General features: G+C 33.3%; 1 protein-coding gene across 1 annotated transcript; it reads left to right on the forward strand.

Annotated features, from left to right (window-relative positions):
- Positions 1-13,959: 13,959 nt before the first annotated feature.
- Positions 13,960-16,313, forward strand: LOC110115812 (protein PHR1-LIKE 1). The gene is made up of 6 exons (XM_028692066.1): positions 13,960-14,377; positions 14,519-14,595; positions 14,853-14,910; positions 15,085-15,277; positions 15,378-15,669; positions 15,920-16,313. Exons 1-6 carry the CDS (start codon positions 13,969-13,971, stop codon positions 16,274-16,276), a joined length of 1,386 nt encoding a protein of 461 aa, XP_028547899.1. The 5' UTR covers positions 13,960-13,968; the 3' UTR covers positions 16,277-16,313.
- Positions 16,314-23,711: the final 7,398 nt, after the last annotated feature.

The raw sequence follows: 23,711 nt of genomic DNA on the forward strand, positions 1-23,711 counted from the left end.
AAATCATTTAATTAGATATAACATAAAAATTAATACTCAAAAATACCTCAAACACTTTAAACCACATTTCCCGAACTTCTTTCGAGACTTTCTTCCATGAAACATAAGGAGCGTCAAACCTGCTCCGTATGATGTCCCATATTTTATGTGTCGGTTATTTTGATGGGTAGAACCTATAAAAATAAGGTTATATAAAATAAATATATAATATAAAATAAAAATATTCATTAGCTTAAATAAAAAAGAATGTACGTACGTGTCACCCTCAGGTTTCATCAACATTCGACCATCTGTCACCTGCTCTGGTGTAGCAGGTGTCGAAGGTCCAGCTGTAGTAGGCTGATGGGGTGGTGGGGGATAGTATGGTGGAACATATGGTGGATATGAATAAGTAAGAGGGGCACCAGCATAAGGTGGGGTGTGTAGTATAGATAGAAAGGAGTACTCTGTGCAGGATCTGGTGAATGAAATCGGGGGTCTACTGAGTAGAAGTGCGGGCTACTGGCTCCAAGAGTGGATAAAGGCTAAGTGGCAGGCTGAGACTAAGGCTAAGTGGCAGGCTGAGACTGTGTAGCAGGCTAAGACGAGGTGGTCCCCTCAGTACGTACTGGCCTAGCTGGTCCAACTGCAGTGATCTTCTTGGTGCGCCTATTAAAAATATTTTTCATCAACCCTCTACTAGGATCTTCACTTGAAGCCATCTGCACAGAAATAAATAAGAAATTTTAGAAACATGAGTTATAATAAAAATTTAATAAAAAATAACGCAGTAGTAATAATAAAATAAATGCAATAAAGTAAAATACAGTGAAGTAAAAAAATGTAGTGAACTAAAAAAATGCTGTGTAGTAGTAATAAAATAAATGCAGTGAAGTAAAATATAGTGAAGTAAAAAAATATAATGAACTAAAAAAATGCAGTGCAATAACAATAAAATAAATGCAGTGAAGTAAAAAAAAAATTTACCTTATGTTAACTCATCATTTATTGATTCACTTTCATAAGATGATACACTTCCAGCACTATCAGATTCATCATTACTTTCCTCATGGCTAAATCTACCTCCTCTAACTGCAACTCCCTCTCATTAATTCTAATTTGGTCATCCACATTGATTGGGAGATTTTTTAAATTTGACATAAACTCTTCTTTATGTGCTGATGTATTGAAGTGGTTTTTTGAATTACTCCCCTTGGTTTTGTCTTCATAACTACAAGCCAATCCTATTTGTTTCGTATTCTGCTTGGATAGTTAGAATAATAGACTTGAGTTGCCTGACTAGCAATGTTGAATGGACCAAACTATGCATATCTCCTACCCACCTTTACTTCTATTATACCGTAAATTATATGTACTCTTGTACCTCTATTTTATACTAGATCAAACCATTCACAATTGAAGAGATACATAAAATTCCTGTGACTGGGATATTCTACCTATAATATTTCTTATAATGCACTGTAGTATTCAGAATCATTCCCTGTATGGGTGTTCCCTCTTATACATACGCCAGAATTTTCTGTCTTTCTACCTTCACACTAACTTTTTGTCTGGAATTTATAACCATTGACCAAAAATATTTGATAATATTTAACTAATCTATTTGGTCCCCAAGCTAACTCAAATAGCCCTGAATATTGCAAATCACTGTCTTCAGTGTGTACCTTTAAATGAACAAGATATTATTATTATTAATATTAATTGCATGCAAAAATAACTAATTAAGACTAATTATTCAAAATATACCATATTTTTAAATCAAGCAGTGAATTCTTTCTCCACTATCTTCTTGACTTCTCCTTCTTTTGATGTACTTAAAACATCAATGAACCTCCTACAAACCATTTTGAGTTTAGAACAAAGTTTATAAGAATAATGAAAATATGAATAAATTAACTCATATTTACTCGAGATACGGCTCAACTTCATCACAGTTAAGCAAGAATATAATGTGATAACTGTCATCTCCTTATCGGTCAAATAGCGCACGGTGCTAGCACATACAGGTTCACCATTTTAATCGAATATAGATATATTAGAAGATTTACCAATATTTTAAGTTATTGTACTTTCACCTGATTGAGACATTATTTCAAAATAATACGAGCAAAATTGAGTTATCTCGTAAGCTAAATATGCTTCATAGATAGAACCTTCGGGTCATGCTTTATTCTTAGCAGTCTTCTTAAGTTTATTTAAATATATCTCAAAAGGATACATCCACCTATACTGAAGAGGTCCACCAACCATAGCCTCATATGGTAAATGAACTGGAAGATGCTCCGTAGAGTCAAAAAATTCCGGAGAAAATATTTTCTCAAGTAAACATAGAATGAAAGGAATTTGCTGCTCCATAAGAATCAAGTTATCTACATTTAATTTAAAAGAGCATAAATCTTTGAAGAATACACTTAGCTCGATCAAGGGCTTTAAAATTTGATATGGCAGATAACTAAAAGCAGTTGATAGTAGACGTTACATGAAGATGTGATAATCATGACTTTTCAATCTGAATAATCTCCCTGATCTTATGTCAACACACCTACTTAGATTGGAAGAATATCCATCAGGTACTCGTAGGGTCTTCACCCATTCACAAATTGCTCATTTTTGCTCTAAAGTTAATGTGAATGGAGCTTTTGGTTTGAGAAATTTTTCACCTCCACCATCCTTCAATTCCAAAGCTTTCCTCCTACAAATCTAGCTCCTTTAAGTCCATCCTTGCTTTTATATTATCTTTCGATTTATCTTTGATGTCCATAACTGTATTGAAAATATTATCCTAAACATTTTTTCTATATGCATAACATCCAAATTATGTCTAATCAGGTTTGTTCTCCAATACGGCAATGACCAAAAAATACTTTTCTTGGTCCAATTATGGTTGACACCATATCCTGGCAATCAGAACTAAGCTAATATTAGAGAATCTATTATTGTGGGCATAAACTTGGCTCTTTCAAAAAATTTCTTCACTACTTAATCTTGAAGGAGGTTGAAACATTGTCATTTTATTTTTAGTAAAGGCTTCTTTATTTCGCCTGAAATGATGACTTGGAGGTAAAAACATTCGATGATAATTGAACCAAGTGTTATTCCTACCATACTTTAAAGTGAATGATTTTGTATGTTCCATACAATATGGATAAGCTAACTTGCCTGAAGTGTTCCAATCTGAGAGCATACCATATGCAGGAAAGTCACCAATTGTCCTAAGTAATACTGCTCTTAGTTTAAAGTTTTGTTTGGTGGAGATATCATATGTATTTACTCCCTCTTCCCATAATAAACTTAAATCATCAATTAACGATTGTAAGAATATGTCAATCTTCACTTTTGGATTATGTGGCCCTAGAATGATAAGTGTCAGAAACATAGGAGTAGTAGTCATACACAACTCTGGAGGAAGATTATAAGGAGTGAGTATCACAGGCCAACATGAGTACAATGTAGCAGACTAACTAAATGGAGTAAAACCATCTGCATGTAAACCTAATCTGTACGATCAAAGTGTCTCCAAGCCTCTACTTCTGATGGATGTATGATAACACCTTCTTGTGGAATGTGATCATTATGCCATCTCATATATGCAGCAGATCTCATGGATGTATATAGCCATTATAGTGTTGGAATTATTGGTAAGTAGAACATCCTACTGACAGGCACATCCTTCTGCTTCCTTCTACTACCGGATTTTGGTTTAAATCTTGGTGCATTGAAATGACGGCATGCAATCTCTGAAAAATCTTATTTAAAGTATAACAAGCATTTATTGACACAATAATTTATCTTTGTGTATGTCAAACCAAGTTTAAAAACTAACTTCTTTGTCTGATATAGATCTGTAGGAATTAAATTATCTATCGGATTTATTTCCTTAAGCAGCCCAATAAATTGATTAAAACATTCACGAGCAGCATTATATTCTACCTCGATTCTTAACATATTCACAGCAACAGATAACTCTTAGCGAGTGGTGCACCCTTTCCAGAATGGTTGCTGGGCAGCATGTAACAAATTATAAAAATTTTGTGCCTCTTTATTCGACAACTCTTATGTATTTTGTTCAAATTGTATTACAGTTGCATCATGAACTAATTCCTCAAGATTTGATCAGATATTTTCAGCCTCAGCTATATTAGTACTTATAGAAGGACCGCATTGATAATCAAATTGTGGCTCGTACTCATCATGAGAAGTCTAATACTAATACCGTGGCATAAATCCTCTGTGATACAGATCAACAGTTACATCATCTGGTGTTAGGTGCACTAGATTTTTATGTTTAGAATATGGACATCGAAACTTTCCTTCTGATATGATGCTGGGTAGTTGTTTAGCTTGTTGAATAAAAATGTTCACCCCATTAATAAATTAATCTGTTAATGTCTTTCGTCCTTGAGATAATCGGTTATACATCTAACTTCTTTGATTTCTAAAATTCATAACATAAATATAAGAGCAAATAAGTAATGGATTTTCGCTTGAGTAAATCTAAAACTGAATATATTGAGATATTAACATTAGAATTCAAGTGATGGTGAAATAGGTGGTGAAATATATGAAGAATATCATCAGTAAAAAACATACAACGGTAACTGCGTCGGACCTTTCGTAAATGTTTAGTGAGAACATCTATGACAAAAGTAAAAAGATATGGACTTAAGACTTATCCTTGATGCAATCCAACTGAATAAGAAATTACTTTGTCAAACTACCTTGTGTTTTAACACAAGTAAAAGCTAAAAGTATTAAGTGATTCAATGCAAGAAAGCATTAAGGTGATTCTAGAAAATTATGATCAATTTGTATCCTATCTCAAAGGGTCAAGCCACTCATCCACCTAAGCATCTCATCTCTGCAACACTTAACTTAGTATTATGCTTCTCTTTTTATGGCCAACATTCGGCACATTAAAGCATTGCAAGTCTCACCACCATCTTATAGAATTTTCACTTATGTTTGAGGGGGACTTTTCTATCACACAATAAGCCTGATGCATTCCTCCACTTCAACCCTCAAACTTGAATTCTGCTGATAATACCCCCTTCAATTTCACCATCACTCTGAACAATAGATCCAAGATATCTAAAATGTCTACTCTTATTATTGACTTGATCGCCAAAAGTCACAATCTCAACTTTAGGTCTATTCTACTAAAATTATACTCCATATATTTAGTTTTAGTTCTACTCAAGCGAAAACCTTTAGACTTAAAGTTGACCTCCATAATTCAAGTTACCTTAAACTCCCTCTCTAATCTTATCAACAAGAAGAATATCATCAGCAAAAAGAATACATAAAGGTACATCCTCTTGCAAATGCCTATTGAAAATGTCCATGACTAAAGCAAAAAGATATGGACTTGAGGCAGATCCTTGATGTAATCCAGACAAAATAGGAAAATACTTGGTAAAACCACCTTGTGTTTAAACGCAAGTAATAGCTTATGCATATATATCTTTAATGCTTTGAATACAAACATTATTAACTCTTTTTTTTCAAGAACCTCCATAGCACTTCTCTTGAAACTTTATCATATGCTTTCTCTAAATCAATAAATATCAAATGCAGGTCCTTCTTATTCTCTCTATATTTCTCCATCAAACCTCTCAATAAATGTATAACTTCCATAGTAGACCTACCCGGCATGAATCCAAATTGATTTTGAAAAGTTTAGAAACAAAAAACAATGAATATAAGTGTTATTAACTTTTTTTTTTTCAAGAACTCTCAATAACACTCCTCTTGAAACTTTATCATATGCTTTCTCTAAATCAACAAAAATCATATGTAGTTCCTCCTTACTGTTGACCTCGATTTTATCAAAATCTAGGTCTAATGAGTTTTGACTCAGTCAAATCGACCAAGCCAAGACCCAAGACCTCTCTCACTTGATTCAGTAGGTCGAACTGGGTGTGTTGAGCCCAGGTCCAGGCCTCGGGTCAACCTGGTTGACCAGGTCAACCTAGGTTGACATATTTGACCCTTTTGAACTCAAATTCAAATCGAAATCAATTTCAACTCTCCTATAGCTCGATCCTCCACCCACTTGGGTATACTTTATGGGTGATTAACTAGTAAATTAATCGAATAGCGGACTTGCGGTAAATTTTTGTCGGGGGAAAAATTATGTGAGAGGACATTTAGGTCAGAATTTGATCAGGATTATTTTGAAAATTTTAAATTTATTTTAAACTAAATGTAATAAAAAAATTAAATTTACCTCAAACTATATTATATAAAAAAAAATTCTTCATTTTAATCACTCTTAAAATTTTTAATTACAATAATAATTACATTAATGACACAGCTTGTTGAATAATAACTAAGAATATTTACGGATTCTACTTAAAAAATTATATAATAATTATTTGTATAACAAATTTTTATCAAAATTAGACTAAATGGATGAAGGATAATTAACAATTAAGTAAATTATCAAGCAGCCAGAAACAAAATCCGTCCAACTCCAAGGTTTTTTTACTGTTTTTTAAATTAATTTTTAAATAAAAATTTACTAAAATACTGCTTTAAGAAACAATAAAAAAACCATGAATCCCAAAGGAAACCTTAGTCACTCTTAGAATTTTTTTTTTAGTCGCTCTTAGAATTTATTTTCACAGTAGCAGTTACAATGACATGTACTGTGACTGAATATTAATTACTAGTCAATTCATTTATAAATAATTAAGAATATTTGTCAAAGAAAATTATGTGTTAATATTTGTAAAAATTATTTTTTTAATCATTTATATACATATAAATTGTACTTAGTGCATGAAACTAATTAACTGTATGCTTAATTAATAAAAAGGTTATTTTCCTAAAAAAAAGGCCAAAAATAGTTAGTTTTTTCAAATAAAAACTAATATTTTTAATTAAAGGTTTTTTAAAAACAAAATAATATAGGTCCAAATTATATTACTCAATTGGCTAACCATTTAAATCAGATAAAATAGCGTGGACTTTATGGATGAAGGATGATTAACTAGTAAATTAATCGAATGGTGGTTAGTGACAAAAACTGACCAACTCTTAGGATTAATTACTATTAGAATTTGAAGTTAGAATGGTATATATTTTAACTAAATATTAACTAATAGGAATTTGATTTAAAATGAAATGGTCTATGAATGTTTATTAATGACACTTATTAAAAAAAATAATTATTATTGTTAGTATTTAAAAAAAATTAAATACATCATGAAATCAAAATAAGAAACTCTAAAGCAGAATTGAATACATATGTAACGAGGGATGCATAAATGTGTGAGAATACTGATTTAATTGTAAATACTAATTTGATTTCTTAAAAGAAAGCATTCTATGTTTATCAATAACTCTTTTATATGCTCTTTGTTGTTTTTTTGTATAGACACAATTATTGTATTTGGAAATATACGTGACACTAGAGAGATAGAGATTTTTAACGGCATAATTTTGTACGAAGATCTAACACACCCAAATAAAGAGAGGAGTGCAAGAATATTAAGAAACATTAGAAATTTTATGTGGAAAACCTAGAAAAGGGAAAAACTATGAGGCACGAAATAATTAAAATGATTATACTAGTATTTGTATATATCTAATTACAAGTACATACTTTCCACTATCGGAATTCATGAATTTCTGGTTGTCCGGACTGGCGGTTATGTAACCGCCGATACAAACGGCAGTTAGACCTCAGGTGTTTACCGGCGGTTATTTAATTGACCGCCGCCAGAATTAGCGGCGGTTAAAAAACCGTCGGTTAGTCTACCGGCATTAGTTTTTACCGATAGACGGTTTAAACCCCCGATGTTAATTGATTTTTTTCCGGAAATGAGAATCGCCGAAACACCGCCGAAAAAAATCCTAAAATTAGCCATCCCCAGCCTTCCATTTCATTTGCTCGCATCGTCCTCTCTCTCCCCCTTCCAACACTCGCCCCCGTCTCCTCCGCCCTCTCGCGATCGAGACGCTCCCTCCGGCCGCCGACAAGCTCCCTCCGATCGAATATCTGGCCCTCGCTCCAGCATCAAAGCAAGGCCGAAGATCTTGCCCCCACTCCTGCGCGAAATCAACGTCTGAGTCTCGTACGTTTGGGATTTTTTTTAATTAATCATTTGTTCTTTCATACTCATAGGTTAGGATTTTGTAATATGATTTATTATAATTTAACTCATTATGATTGTCATATTTATAAGGATAAAAGAGTTATGACCATGTGTAATTGTATGAGAAACTTAATTCGTATGCATGATAATTGTTTGATCCGTTACTTTCTTCATTTATTATCTTCTTGTAATAATTTTTCCATTCATCATAGGACATGACTTTCTTGATACCACTTTATGTAGAATATGATTTTTAATATTAATCCATAGAATGGCTATAATAATCAACACATAATTTTTCTTAGTATTTGTAAAATCACTTTGACTATCAATAGCATATTCTTTTGTTTTTGAAATATTAAATAAGTTAATTATAGAGAGATGATTGCTAAGGTGGAAGGGGTAGTGCCGGGTAGGTTGAGTATAGAGTTTGGTTTAGGTATTAGGACTAGGGTTAGAGCTAGATTGGCAGTAATGTTTTTTCATACTTATAGGTTTAATTAATCATTCGTTCTTTCATACTCCTAATCATTTTTCAAATATGGGTATTTTGCTTCTATCATTTGTTCTTTCATAATCAAAGGTTGGGTCAATGGTAGGCACCTTCTCACTTTCTTCTTAATCCTCGTCCGTCCTCTTTTGAGATGGCCTGTATAAAAAAGCTCTGTGGAAGATTGGTAATGCATCTACTTCTACTCTAATCTTATTTATTCTTTAATATTATTTAGCTACTATCCACCTTATTTAACTATTTCTTAACTCTAAAATGAAAATAAAATCCATTTCATCTCTTCATAAGCCAACTACCATAGTAATAATATATATACAATTACATTGTATTGGACTGAGGCACTATTCCCTACTATATATGCCTCATAGTGCAACATGTCTCTTTTTGGTCCTCATAATATCATCTCATATGCCGGTTTGGCCACCTGAAACTTCGATACCGGATGGCTAATACTAGCTGCCAGAAGTTCACTATAACCGCTGATTGTTTCCGACGGCTTACCGGCGGTCCACATAACGCCAGAAGTTCTACATGTGTTGATTTCAAGTTAGGGAAAATGCAAAGGGGTAGGTAGAGTAAAGATAAGATGTAGTCTTTTATGTTTAGGTATGCTTCAATAAATTCTTTTGGCAATCATGGTGTATTATTAGGGTTGATGTACTATGATTATTGTATATATGAAAATATAATATGTAAAGATGTTTAGAAGATTAATGAAAATATTTTGAGTGTTTTCTTGTATTATTAATTTGATATTTTAGTGGCTATATATTATGTTATTAAATAGAAATAAAAGAAATTCCTTTCAAATAGAACTTAAGAACAAAATTGTTAAAATCTAAAACAATATGACAAATTCGGCATACATATTATATCTAGTTGGGTTGTGATAGGTCCAAGGATTGTAGATGATGGATAATAGGATTTTACAGGGCCATAGTCAAGCAACGGTGGTCTAAAGACCCTAGTCAGCAATCCATGAAGGTTGGAGGACTATATTTACCATGCGATGGAAGGTGGAAGGACGATAGTAAAAAAATGATGGTTGAAAGAGCATAATTGAGTGATGGTGATCTAAGGACCCTAGTCGGCTGGCAATAGAGGATAGAAGCTTATAATCAGACAATGAAGGTTTAAATACTATAGTCGGGCTAGGGTGGTCAGAAGACTGCAGTCGGGCGATAGAGGTAGGAAGATCATAGTTAGACAATGGTGGTCAGAAGACTACAATACATTAATGGAGTTTATAGGACTGAAATTAGTCGATGGTGGTGAAAAGGGTCATTTATGGGTGACAGTGATTTAAGGACCATGATTGGAAGGTAGTAGGGGTTGGAAGGATCATAATCAGGCTATAATGAACCTAGGGTTATTAGTAGTAGGTGATAAAGGTTAAAAGGGGTATAGTGAAGGGACAGCATTCAAAAGACCATAGATAGGTGATGATGATTTGAGAAATATAGTCGAAAGCTAATAAATATTGAAAGGACTATAGTCGAGTAGTGGAGGACGAATGGACTGTAATTTGGTGTGAGTAGTCTGAAGGATCATGGTTAGGTTACAGCGTTCTAGTGACTGTGGTCGGCAGACAATATAGGTCAAAAGAACAGTAGTTGGGAAACCAAGTTTGGAGGATCGTAATTATGTGATAGTATTCTAAAGATTATAGTCAGCAAGTTATGGAGGTTAGGAAGAACATATTCAAGATATTGAGGTCAGAAAACTATAGTCAGGTAGTAGTGGCCTGATGACTGCAATTAAAGGGTGAGGAGGTTGGGAAGACTTTAGTCAGGCTACAGAGGTTTGAAGACCATAGGTATGCAACAAAGGTTAGAAGATAGTATTCGACGAGCAGTGCACACTACAGGAAAATGACCAATTACCGACCGCCTTTACCGGCGGTTAATATCAATTTTTTGGCAGTTGTAAAAAATACCAGCAGTTTTTTGGTGGTCTGTTAACTGCTGGTATAAAATGCGTAGGAAACAAATTACGACGGTCATTTTTCGGTGGCCAAAAGTTCTGGTGACTAGCACAACCAGTAAATTCAGGCGGTCATAGCGTCGGCGACCGCCATGTAATTACCACCGGCATACCAGCCACCTGAAACTCTGGTAAATTTTGGCGGTCAAAGCACCGACGACCACTAGATAATTATTGGCGGCGTACGGGCCATCTCAAACGCCAGTAGTGCCAGCAGCCAAGGAGGATAATAGTCAATAAATTGGAAGGATCATAATCAGGCAAAAAAGGTTAGAAAACTATAGTAAAGCAACAATGGTTTAAAGATCATAGTCGATTGACAATAGAGGATATGAGGACTGTAGGAAAGTGAGGGAGGTCAAAAGGATGGAGTTGGGTGATAGAGGTAAACTGTATTCGATGCTTCATAGTGGTCAGAAGGATGAAGTTCAATGATAGAGGCCAAAAGGATCATAATTGATTGATAGTGGTTGATGCTGGCCCAAGGATCGTAGTCAACTATAAACATAGATCATGTGGACTATAATTAGGTGTTGGAGGTTGGCAAATCATAGTCAAATGATAGATATCGGAGGATCGTTGTCAGGTGATTGTGGTTCAAGGATTGTAGTTAGAAGACAACTAGCGGCCTGTAAAAGGTCTTATGGTGGATGCAGCTAGTGAAAGTTCATCGACGGCGTTCGTTTCATAGGTAAAAGTTAGGCATTTGTAGTTGGATAAAGAATCAATGTTGGCAGATGTGTGGAGAAGTGTCTTTAGCAACCAGGCGGAAAAATCCTAGCAGTGATTAATTGACGAGGGTTTGTAGGTGGTGATTCTCAGGTGTAGCTTCAAAATTCTTTAAGCCTCAATTGACACTAAGTATTTATTAAGAGGACACTTACGAAAATACAAGCCTATAGGCAACAATATTGATTGGACTAATCATACTACTAATGAATATATGATTGCCTAGGGATGCAAGTCAACTAGACAACAAATGATGGAATGCAATTTGATTTCTAATTAAAAGCTTGATAGAGATAATATCATTATGATAGGAGGTGCAAATTTCACTTCATGAATTTTGGAGAGAACATGTGATTTACTTGTAAACTAAAAATCCTTTTAAAATAATAAACTAATCTAGTGGTTTGTTTGGATATTTTGGATCTTATATTGAATATTCTTTATTGTTATCTACAATGGATGGTGGAGGTTTTTTTTTTTAACATCAAATTTTGATTGGATGATGTTGTTCCTAGTCTAAAAGGCACAGTCTTCTCTAAATTATGTTGGCCTAGGCATCTAGTGGTAGTTTAGTGATGGAATCATTCATAATGTCCTATAATGAATATCTAAATATTCTAAGCATCTAAATATTCTAAGCACCATCATATATAATTAAAACTTTGATCCATAACCATTTGAACCATTAGCATCTATATTTATTAAAAATTTATGATAGGATTTTCTACATTAAGAATGGATCATCTAACTATATAAGGGTAATGCAATGAATACACTATAGTCTTTAATGTGAGCAATTTGATATGGATGGTAGATAGAATGGTGTAGTATTAGTTGAATAATGGTCTCAATAGTTTAAAATCTCTAGGAATATATTAGACAATAATGAGTGCATGTTGGAGTTATATGATGGCACAAATGTGCTACTAATGGAATGGAGAACCTAAAAATCAATCGATTAATCCCGAGTCATGTTGGAGTTGACAATAGCCTCCTAAGGTATGCACATTTTAACACATGAGAACCTATTGATTTTTTCTACTTGTTTAGGATCCATGTATTCATGTAAGCAATTTTCATCAACTAATAATTGATGTTTATTTTTTCTTTCATTAAGTACTTATTTGGTATACTTCCATTTCTTCTAAGAAGTTGGAGTTTTTCCTTGTCCATCTATTCTAATTTTTCTCACATACTATTTCATTTTTTCATGATTTAAATTCAATAGTTTGCGGCTTATGGAAAATTAAAAACATAATAATAATAATAATAATAATAATAATAATAATAATAATAATAATAATAATAATAATAATAATAATAATAATAATAATAATAATAATAATAATAATAATAATAATAATAATATATTTGGCATTTAGAACAACTATTTTAAACCTTCATTTGGGACAACTTTCTTATCGTTTTACTTTTTCAATATAGTTTTTATATGTCTATTATTTTTTTACTGTTTTTAATAAATTTTGTGCCAGAAAGTTGCTTTCGGTTGTAGCTTTCAAAAAAGATGTTTTATCTACAGCAACTTTATAATTACCTTTATAAAATATTACAATCATCCCAAACAGACTCTAAATCAATCAAAGTTTTAACAAAATAATTAATACATTTATGCTCGTTAATTATACTACATCAAATAAATGATAAAGAAAAATCATTATATTTGAGGCCTTGCTAAGATTTCTGTTAATGATAATAGGCAAACAAATATTTTCATATTTTAATAGTATTTCTGCAATTAATATGAATGAGCTGAGTATTTATTACTATTACTATTATTAGGGTTAGGGTAATTCTGCAATTAATATATGAGGTTATCATTATAAGATATTTTTTGAAGAGTTTTTTTTATGGATTTAGTAGTAAGAAAAAGAGTTAGTAAAAATATTATAAATTTTTAAAAGATAAATTTTTTACCACTATTTAAATTTTTATCTTTAAATAGTTATTTTTCGAAGACTATTTTTAAAACTGTAACTGAGAAATGAGCTCTTAAAATAAAAATAGAAATACTTAAATTGCCCAAACAAAGCCTAAAAAACTAAAGTTTTCCTCATCTTAATGTTCTTATTTAGATTTTTTTTTTAATGGGATTTAAATATTTACAATTAAATTTTTTTCTTATATTTAAAATTTAACTATTCTAAAGGCAAATTGGGGAATATATAAGCTAAGAACCAAATTAGAGCTCAAATGACGCACAGATAAACAAACAGATTTATAACAAGCTTAAAAACGGCAAATAAGCCATAATTATTGACATTTTGCTGTTTCTATGAGCCAAATGTCAACCTCTGAAGTTTCTCTCCTCTGACTTCTGTTACTCCCCTCTCTATCTCTCTATCTGATTCCTCAGCTTGCCCGCATAACTCTCTTTGCTTTGGCCCATAAGAAAGATAAGGAGGTATAATGCAAAGCTGGTCAATGTATTGAATACTTGCTCATGTCCTCCATGATTAAATATTCATAACATTTTTTGTGTTATCATTCTTGTCCTCTACTTTTCCACGAATGATATCAAAATTATATATAGGCTTTGAATATTGTTCTTCTAAGTCACCTATGTGCTCCAGCATCTTCCTCATAGTCTACTGATCGACCGTAGTGGGGAGAAAGAGACTGGTGGAGATGAGAGGGGAGAAGTCAATAGAAGTGGTGGAGATTGAAGATGACGAGGAGCAAAAGAATGAGACAAGTGAAGGAATAAGTTGCAGAAAAAAGTTTCAGCTTGAGCTGAACCTTAACGAGGAAGTGATGGAAGAGAGAGAACAAGAAGATGATGAAGATAATGGAAGCACCACAGAAGTTAGAGAGGAAGGAGGAGGAGAGAGTTGTAGCAACAATAATAGTGAAGAAGATGGAAATAACAATGATGGTGACTCAAGTAAGAGCATGGAGGAGGATGGAGAAGAGAACAGAGACCGGCGATCGGCCGCCGTTAGGCAATACGTGAGGTCTAAACTGCCAAGGCTACGGTGGACGCCGGAGCTCCATCTCTCCTTTGTTCATGCCGTTGAGAGGCTGGGCGGCCATGAGAGTAATTTTCCCCTGCCCTCTTTTCATTTTTTTTTTAAAGAAAGAAGCAGATCAACTTGGTGCATGGGGTTGCAATGATTTTATCTGCATAATGATTTTAGAAATCTATTAATTTTCTTTTTAATTCATTTGGTTGGTGCAGGAGCGACCCCGAAGTTAGTTCTTCAGATGATGAATGTGAGGGGTTTAAGTATTGCCCATGTAAAGAGTCACTTGCAGGTACAAAAGACTAATTCATGAGCATAGTTTTCTTCCACTTTTTAACTACTTTAGCTCTAATTAAGAGCCTTCACTATCCTGGCCAAAAAAAAATCTTTTTCTCTGTATTATACCTCTTTAATCACAAGTCTCCCAGGATCAATCTGATCCTCCAAGTTCCATTACCCTTATCATTTTGTTTGCAAGATGAGTTTTTATTACTACATGTATTTAATCCCCTTTCTAATACTTCCTTTCAACTTTTTACTGATCATCAGATGTACAGAGGCAAGAAGCTTGATAGTTCAGGGCAAGACAGGAGCATCTTCTCTTCGGGTATACAGATTAATAGTTATAATAATAACAATAATAATAATAATTGCACCGATTCAGAATAAAACAAAAGAAAAATAGGAACTACTGGCCTGCACTAAATAAATAATCTCCACTAGTACTAGTTCACATATTTTGTCAATTAAATTATAATTATATTGCAAATTGATGGTACAGGATTATCAACATTTGATGCCCATTTAAGAAGAGAGATGTTCTACCAACGAGCAGCTGGTTCTTGCCAACCATTAAGAATGGAAAATGGTGGCCTCCTTCCATCCAGATATATTCATGAAGCTGAAAGATTTTACAGTCTCTTGCGGCAGTCTCAGGCTCAGAGAAGTTTTGAATTCAATGAAAGCAACTTCAGGTAATAGATTCAAAAAGCTAAAAACTCATCATAGTAATCTCACATGCATAAAAAAGTACTAGAAAAAGTTCCATGCTGATGAACTAAGCTTCTCACACAGACACCAGCAGCAAATGATAGTAAGATCAAGCTCAATCAAAGATCTGAACTGTAAGAAAGACGAAAGGTATTTGCCACTGCAAAGGAGCAGAAGCTTTGAGTGGATAGGTGGCTGCACTCACCAGCAGCTTTCACAAACTCTTCAAATCAATTCATCTTCTAATAGTAGTCCTAATTTTAGTATGAATGGCACCAGCAGCTACTTCAGCAAGATCAATCAATATTCCGGGCATGACCCTTTGACTAAAGATGAACTTGATCAGCCTCATTTAACACGATCTTTTCCATTCCAGGTATATTACAGAACAAAAAAAAAAATTTACATCACTTCGAATAATTTAATTTTAGCAATATTGATTTACATGATTTTGAGATTAGAATAATTTATAAATAAATATAAAAAATTTCACATTGCAAATGTAAATATTTAAGGATTTATTGGTATGTATGCAAAAGCCCCAATTATTTATGATTAAAGAACTATTTATATACCAAAGGCTTTATTATTTACTAACATTTTTTCATTTAATGATGCAATTACAGGATCAGAAATCTAGCAAAAATTCAACTAAGATTGACAAAAGCATTGAAAATATAGAGGAAATATCTACAGATGCCAAGAAGATGAGATTCACAAGAGAAAACAATGGAATTCCAGAGTTGCAGCTGAGCTTGATGCCAAGCTCAATAGATCACAAAGAGACAAATACCATGAACATTGAGTCAAGAGATGAGAGTGAGCTCTCACTTTCTCTATCTCCTCCAACTCGCAGAGCAATCAACAAATCCTTTAAAATGCAAGGAAATATTATGAGCTCTGAAAAAGATTTCTTAAAAATTGGCAGCAGTAAGATGTCCTCTTTATTTTTGAGTGCTTCAGATATCGCCATGTCCTACTAAAATTTTAATCTGTTGACATACATTTTTGAAGAAATGAATAAAGTTTTAATTTTTTTTCATCTTCTAACTTAAATTTCTAATCATCTCTTTTGAAGATTTGTGATTATGAGATAAAGTTGTCACTTGTTTTTTAAATGACTGTTACTAACCAAATTGTTTTTAGTCAAAAATATTTTCAATCATAATAGTATTAATCATAGCTTCTTTTTAAATAAATCAACAAGAGATATTACAGTCACATTATTACTAAGAAGTTAATCTTAATTTAGTCCCAAAAGGACTATTTTGGAGCAGTTTTGTATTGTTGATGGATTAAATTAGAACAATACGATACTATGAACTCAATTGGGTGACAAAAAAATGGTTATACGAAAATTTCAAATATATAAAACTTAAAAAATAATTTTTTAGAACAAAAATTTAGAAATCTCTCAAAGAAATGACTTTATCATACTAACAACTCATATTAATGTCACAATTCATGCAGGATCTTGGTAACTTCTTAAATATGATTTTACCAAATAATCATCTAATTTACTCAACAATACAGCAAAACAGAACACTAAAATCAATTCTCATATTGCTTTCGACAGTGATTGACCAAAGCACAAGTTTTGTCCGTTAAAATTCTCTGAGGTGCGTCCAGTTAAGCTTATCACAATGGATTATGATGATTACTAGATATCCTGATAGTTTCTGTTTGTATAATACGAATGATGAATGATAACAAATGTAAAAGGGCAGTGCAAATGTAGTATGTTACACAGAATCAACTAATCGTATGTCTCAATAAAATGCCTCTCTCCACAGATAGAACTAGAAAACAACCTTAGCTACATTTTGATTGCCTTTATGCTAATTATGAGTTATCCCTTTCCTCTCAATACAGTTAAAGCTCAAAGATCTGAAAAATGTTATTTCATTTCAGTTGTTCCCCAAATGGATACTTGAGTTTTCAGTCACGCCTGGTACAACAAGAACGCAGATTTCGTTATGAAGCAATCAGAAATTCTCAACTACAATTGTGTGGTTGAGTTAGGCCATTACTGTAGTTGGCTGAGAGGCCAGAAATCTTATTGCTCACAATGATGGAGCAGGCAAACCTGCATCTACACTACATAAATGGTCAACTGACAAAGCCTACACCTCAATCAATACGAGTTGACAGAAGAAATTTGTACAAAAGTTTAGTTAACATGAACATCAACTCCATGGAAATAGGGAAATAATGAAAGGGGAGGAGATCAGTTTTGCCTGTCTAGAGCAGGAAGATCGATGCATGAGCTAAGGACTTATGATGCATTTGTTTAGCATATTGTTCTGTATAATTAAGTACTGATACCAACAAAACACTAATACTGAATAATATTGGGCCATGATACTATCGAAAAAAAAAAAAAAAACTATAAGCTATGCTCACCAATAAACCTCCCGAATAAATAGTTATTGAGTGTTCACTGGCTGAGTTAAATGGGAGGTTTATCAGATATGGTGCCAAACTATTACTTGGCTTGAGGATTTCTAGTGTTTTGTTGCTCAAAAACATCGATATGAGTTAAAGCAACCCATGAGGGCTTTCACCGCCAGAGAAACCATGAAATTCAAACCAACTAAACAATGCGAAAATGTTGTTTTCCAAATATACAGAAATTTTATAATTTCACAGATGATTCCCAAGTTGTAAAAGTAAACAACACAAAGAAATCATTTTTCGATCTTATTTATAGCATGAAAGAATAAGTGCTAACATGATATCTTGGTTGTGACACTAGCTTCAATAGTAGAGTTAATAGTCCATAGTAAAGTTATTAGTACATTTACTTGAAGCAACTCATATGAGTTTTGAGATTACGATTATATGAATCTGGTAGAAGAAAGCCACAAGTCAACTTAGTGGGTATTTTGGGAAGGTGAAACACCAAGTTAGCGGCACCCCTTTAGCTGTCTATCAATAAGCCTCGCCCAATCACGATTCGACATAAACAAGAAGTCCAACTTAATAAGATTATGATTTATGAATTCAAAGCCTTTCACACTCTCATCACTTATTTCGTCTTCATAAGAATCATCATTATAGTGAATTGCTTTTTCTCCTCCCCATCCTCAATTTATGTCAACATCCTCCGTCTTCCTCCACATCTTTGATCTCTATCATCTTCCTCTTTACTAATCAATAAAAATTAATAGAACATTAATTAAATTTAAAACAACAACTATATTATTGATTAGAATTTCCTTGCATAAAATATTAGGCTATCATTTTTTATTACTTTTTGGTTGATTTGTGTTGGTCTTGTTCTTCCTCTATTTAAAAGTCAACATTGAGATCTCTTATAATTAAAATTGTATTATCTGGGGAACATTTTGCTACTATATTTTTTACTTATCGTAGTCTGAAAAATTTTCTTTATTTATAAAAGCTACAAGTTGAAGGTCAACCTTCATCACTCAGTTGAGTAATCAAACTATCCATACAATTTTAAAAACAAAAATTGATCTCTAGATTCATTGACTTGTACGCAACACAATAATATTGATTATTTGGACAACAACTAGTCAATTGTAAATACCGCTATAGCTAAAGATCCCATTTCTCACTATGATTTCCCAAGTTTCCATGAATTCTTCTAAAGTTTTGTGCTATCAACACCTTTGTCTCATCCATTGCATTATAAATAAAACTCATAACTAGCTTTTTCTATGCATCAACCAGTCATAAAATTTAAATCAAGATCTTAGTAGTTGTGACAACATAAGTCACACTTGTTCAAAATCTATCAACTCAAAACAATATACTTGATTCCTTTACCTTCAAATTTGTTAACCTAAACACAATTTAACTACTGTTTGGAGTGAACAAAGACTCCAAAAGTTGCCTTTATTATAATATGCTTTGTGGGTTAAGGCATAACAAATCTAGCAACTGCAAGTCTTGAGTATTTTCTTAGAGAACTTCCTCATCAAGGCCAAAACACAATCATGATAATAAATGAACTTGCGAATCTTTTTGCATTTAATCAATTTGGTCGTATATTTAACGACGGGAGCTGGAGTGGGATCGAGAGCGGGATTTCGGCAGGGAATACGGAGAAACGCCGTGAATCGGTGCTGCCAGCGTGATTTCAGCAGGATTCCGGGGATTTCAGTCGGGATTTCGGGCAGATGTCGTGGATCTGCCGGGTATGATTTTGATTTTTTTTTTGTTTCCTTTGGATATGGTATGCAGGTCAACAGATAAGACAACTCTTTATATTTTTTCAAGAATAAAATCAATGTAATGTGTCATATGGAATCCAATAAATAGGTTTCTCTTCTCAATCAACTTATTTCTCATTGTCTTAGTAAGCACTTACATTGTCGGTAATAACTTAGACCACTAACTGCTCTACAATTTCCTTTATAAATCCATACAATTGAGACAATGGAAGAGCACCAGCAAGGGTGCAACAACGGCAAGTGCGAGAGGCATTGGGTACAAGTGCAGCGTGTGTCTGAGGGTCAAGGAGGTTCACGTGGTTTCAATTCTTGGTTCTGTTTGTTTTAGATTTAGGTGAATAAAAATAACAACATATGATTTATTTTATTAGATATAGGTGTATACAAAGATAGACCACTAACAGCTCCAAAATTTCCTTTTTAAATCAAGATAATTGAGAGGAAGAGCAACAGCAAGGGGACAACAACGACAAGTGACAATGGCATTGGGTGTAGTGCAATGTGCATTTGAGAGTCAAGGAGGTGCGCGTGGTTTCAATTATTGGTTCTATTTGTCTTAGATGTAATGTATAGAAATAACAAAATATGATTTATTTTATATATCAAAGAAAAAATTAAGATATTTCAATTACCTAAATTTTTTTTAGACCTGCACCTCTTAAAGATTGCACAGAGATTCTCAGATTCACTTTAGCCACATTGAGGAGTACACCTCACCAGACCAAGGTGAGGCATGCATCTCATGACATTTTTTTTAAAATTACACTGAGAGATATCCCTTATTATACAATTTTAAACAATGGTTACAATAGCCCGCAAACACCAAATCTAATAGAAATGAGTCAAATTCTTAAGATAGAATAAGAAGGGAATTACCAAAGTGATAAAAAAGGATGATGGCAAAAGGCCTGCCATGCCCACATAACTAAAAAATAAAATGATCATTATCTATTAAAAGAGTTTTCATAACAAGGGACCCAAATGTGTCATGTGTCCTTATTACTAATTAAGTTATAATATATTCATTTTAAAAAATATAAAATATTCAACACAAAAGTGCAAGAAAAAATCATACATAAAAGGCAAATAAATGAAAACTGGTAGACATTTTTAATACATAACCCGTACTAACAATTTAAAAAAATACATAAAAAATTATTTCTTCTAAAAAATATGAGATATCTGACACAGAAGTACAATATAGAGAAAAAAATGGAGGACAAAAATAATATGAAAATTTTAATACGCAACCTACAATAAAAAATCACATGTTATGTAATATTGAGAACTATGGGCTCCGAAAATTCGCGCCCCGCCCTCTTCTTGGACCCCTTTCTTTCTTTCTTTTCGAGTCGTTGAGGAGAGTTTTAACAATTAGGTTCTGAGGAAAATTTTTAGAAGGCAGATTTTGTTTGAAATAAGACACTACCCATAGATTTTACCCTCATTTTATGAGGACTTTATGATCTGAGTTCAGGTTTCCTACAAGCGCAAACCCCTATAGTTAATTACCCCTCCGATAACAAGAGAGAACTTCTGATTAAGGCTAGTTGTCAAACAGATATGTAGAGATACGTGGTATCTGGTGTATAGTAGCAACATGGGTTTTAGTATTTGAGAATTTAATATTTAAAATTGAAAATTTTACCATCTTGCACTTAAAGCGCATCATGGGGGGAGTGATGATGAGCCCGATCAAAATCCCATGATCACGTTATCTCGGGCCATCGTGGTCCCTGGTCTACTTAGTCAAAGGAGGTAGTCGACCAAACCTAACAGAAGGATCCTTGTCGACAGTCATGGGTTGCTTCGTCCAAAGGTACCTTGTAGGCCTGGGGTGAATATTTATTTAAGGAGTCAAATATAAATATACCTTAACTAATAAAGGGTTTTTCTACCCTATCGATCATATCCTATTGATTCATTACTCAATAATTTGAAGCCATTAGGGAACATACGGGCTCTGACAATGACCGTAATATAATGGTGTCATTTAGCAGCAAAACCATCGGGTTAGAGGGTCCCAGCCATAACTGTTTACCTGTGGTGCCATTTAGCATCAGAATCCACAGTGTGTTGTCATTTGGCGGTGAGACTACATGTTAGAAGACACATGCACGTTCTTACAGGCAAGAGACAGATTGAGAATATATCCTAGTTATATTCTCGACTCGACATTAATTCTTTGTGAGTTAAAGTAGTTTTCAAAATTTTCTACATCGGTAAATTCTTGCAGAGGGTGTATAGGTATTTTTGTTTTAAGTGTTTTATGATTAATTTTAATTTTAAATATCTTAAGTTATGGTATTTTTTTAATCTTTGAATTTATATGTTCATTTGAAAGACATTATAAATATTTGTAGTCCCCTGGTTGAGATTTTCTATCAACACGACCGCATCGGAGGTTTCATGGACCGTGAAGTTTCATGGACCATTTCACTTTTTTATTGATTGAACCTTGTCGACTGTGCCTATTTGTCGGCATAAGATCAAATTCAAATATAAATTCATTTTTTAACACACGCGGCATCCTCAGACGTTATGTGTGCTACAACACGCTTGATGGGGCTCATGTAGGTGTATGCTTTTGCACATATCTTGTTGGACATATTTATACGACAATTATATGTATGCATTGGATGTGTATGATGTATAAACATGTTCATATAAATATAAACATGAATACTTGCATATTCGTTTAAAGTGTTCTGTATATTGTAATGTATATACACGTTATATTTTTACATATAAGTACAATATTGAGATATGTACTTGAGTGAAACTCGCTGCTTATTGTAATTGCATGTGGAGAAAATTTTAAATGTGATTACAATATTAAATGACATTCTTGAATTAAACTCTCTGCATCCTACTGATGCATGTAAGAGGTCATTTTAAATTATAATTGTAATGTCAATTGATATGCTTGAATAAAACCCTCTGCATCCTGCAAATGCACGTGAAAGGTTATTTTAACAAACAATTATAATGTCAAATGATATACTTGAATGAAATCCTTGACATCCTACAAATACACGTAGAAGGTTATTTTGAAATGCAACAGTGATGTTAGATGACATGCTGGAATGAAACCCTCAGTATCCTACAAATACATACCGGAGGTCATTTTGAAATATACTTGCAATGTCGGATGACATGCTCGTATAATATATCATGCAAGTTATGATATGTGCATATGTGCAACATATTAGCATGTAAATGCAATGCACTTATTACAACTAAATGCATCTCGTGATGCTGGATAACATGTTTAAATGAATTATCATGCATGTTGCAAAGCATATACGAGGGGGATTTTAAAATATTTGCATGCAGTGCAAAGGTATTTTTTTATGATTATCGACTATGCAAATAAACACTTAAAAAATGCAATAAATTTTATTTAGGAATCTCCAAATGCCTTATGTCTGCTTGCATGAACGTTGAGGATCCGGTGGCGTGGCTTAATAGTACACTTTCATTCAGCTTCACTTGCAAGGTCTTGTATTTATAGGAAGGTTTGAAGAAGCCACTAAAGTGGGCAGCCGATACATTGAGAAGGCTTGGGGACTATTGCATGGCTTGAATTATCCCACTTTCTGGGTCATTAAAGCTCGCCTAAATATCATGAGTAATCTCAAAATTCCCTTTGCCAATGAGGTGTTCAGCTTCCAAGCACACTTTGATTCAGGCTACACTTAGAACCTATGTACCATTCAGAATAGCCATTGAATACCTCATTGTTTTGATATAGGCTCTTTTTGCTCATTCTTAGAAAGATCATATCTACAAGTCATCTAGTCCTAACTTAGACTGGATGAGGACATTCAAATTGCATGAAGCCCTTTTGTGCTATATGAGGCATCATAATCCGAGGAAACCAAATGCTCGGCTAATGCATCATTAGATTCCTCATTTTTAGTTTATGATGAAGTAGTCTTCTTGAAGTACAGACATATCAGAGTGCAGGAAGATCTTCAGTATCTCGACAACATCCTAGTTTATGATATGCACGCGGGGCATGGAAGCTTTTTCTGTAGCTCCAGAATAGTATACTGGAGGAGTCAATTCTATATATTTATGATGCATATATAAGACACTGAGTTAAGGGTCTTGATCTCCAGAGCCTCACTCAAATAGTGTGGCATTTCTCCAAGAGTCTTCATATTTCTGAGGAGATAATAGAATGAGACATTTTCTTCAACTACTCATTATTTAA

Source organism: Dendrobium catenatum, unplaced genomic scaffold, assembly GCF_001605985.2.
Source record: "Dendrobium catenatum unplaced genomic scaffold, ASM160598v2 original_scaffold_112679, whole genome shotgun sequence".
In the NCBI taxonomy this organism is placed as follows: domain Eukaryota; kingdom Viridiplantae; phylum Streptophyta; class Magnoliopsida; order Asparagales; family Orchidaceae; genus Dendrobium; species Dendrobium catenatum.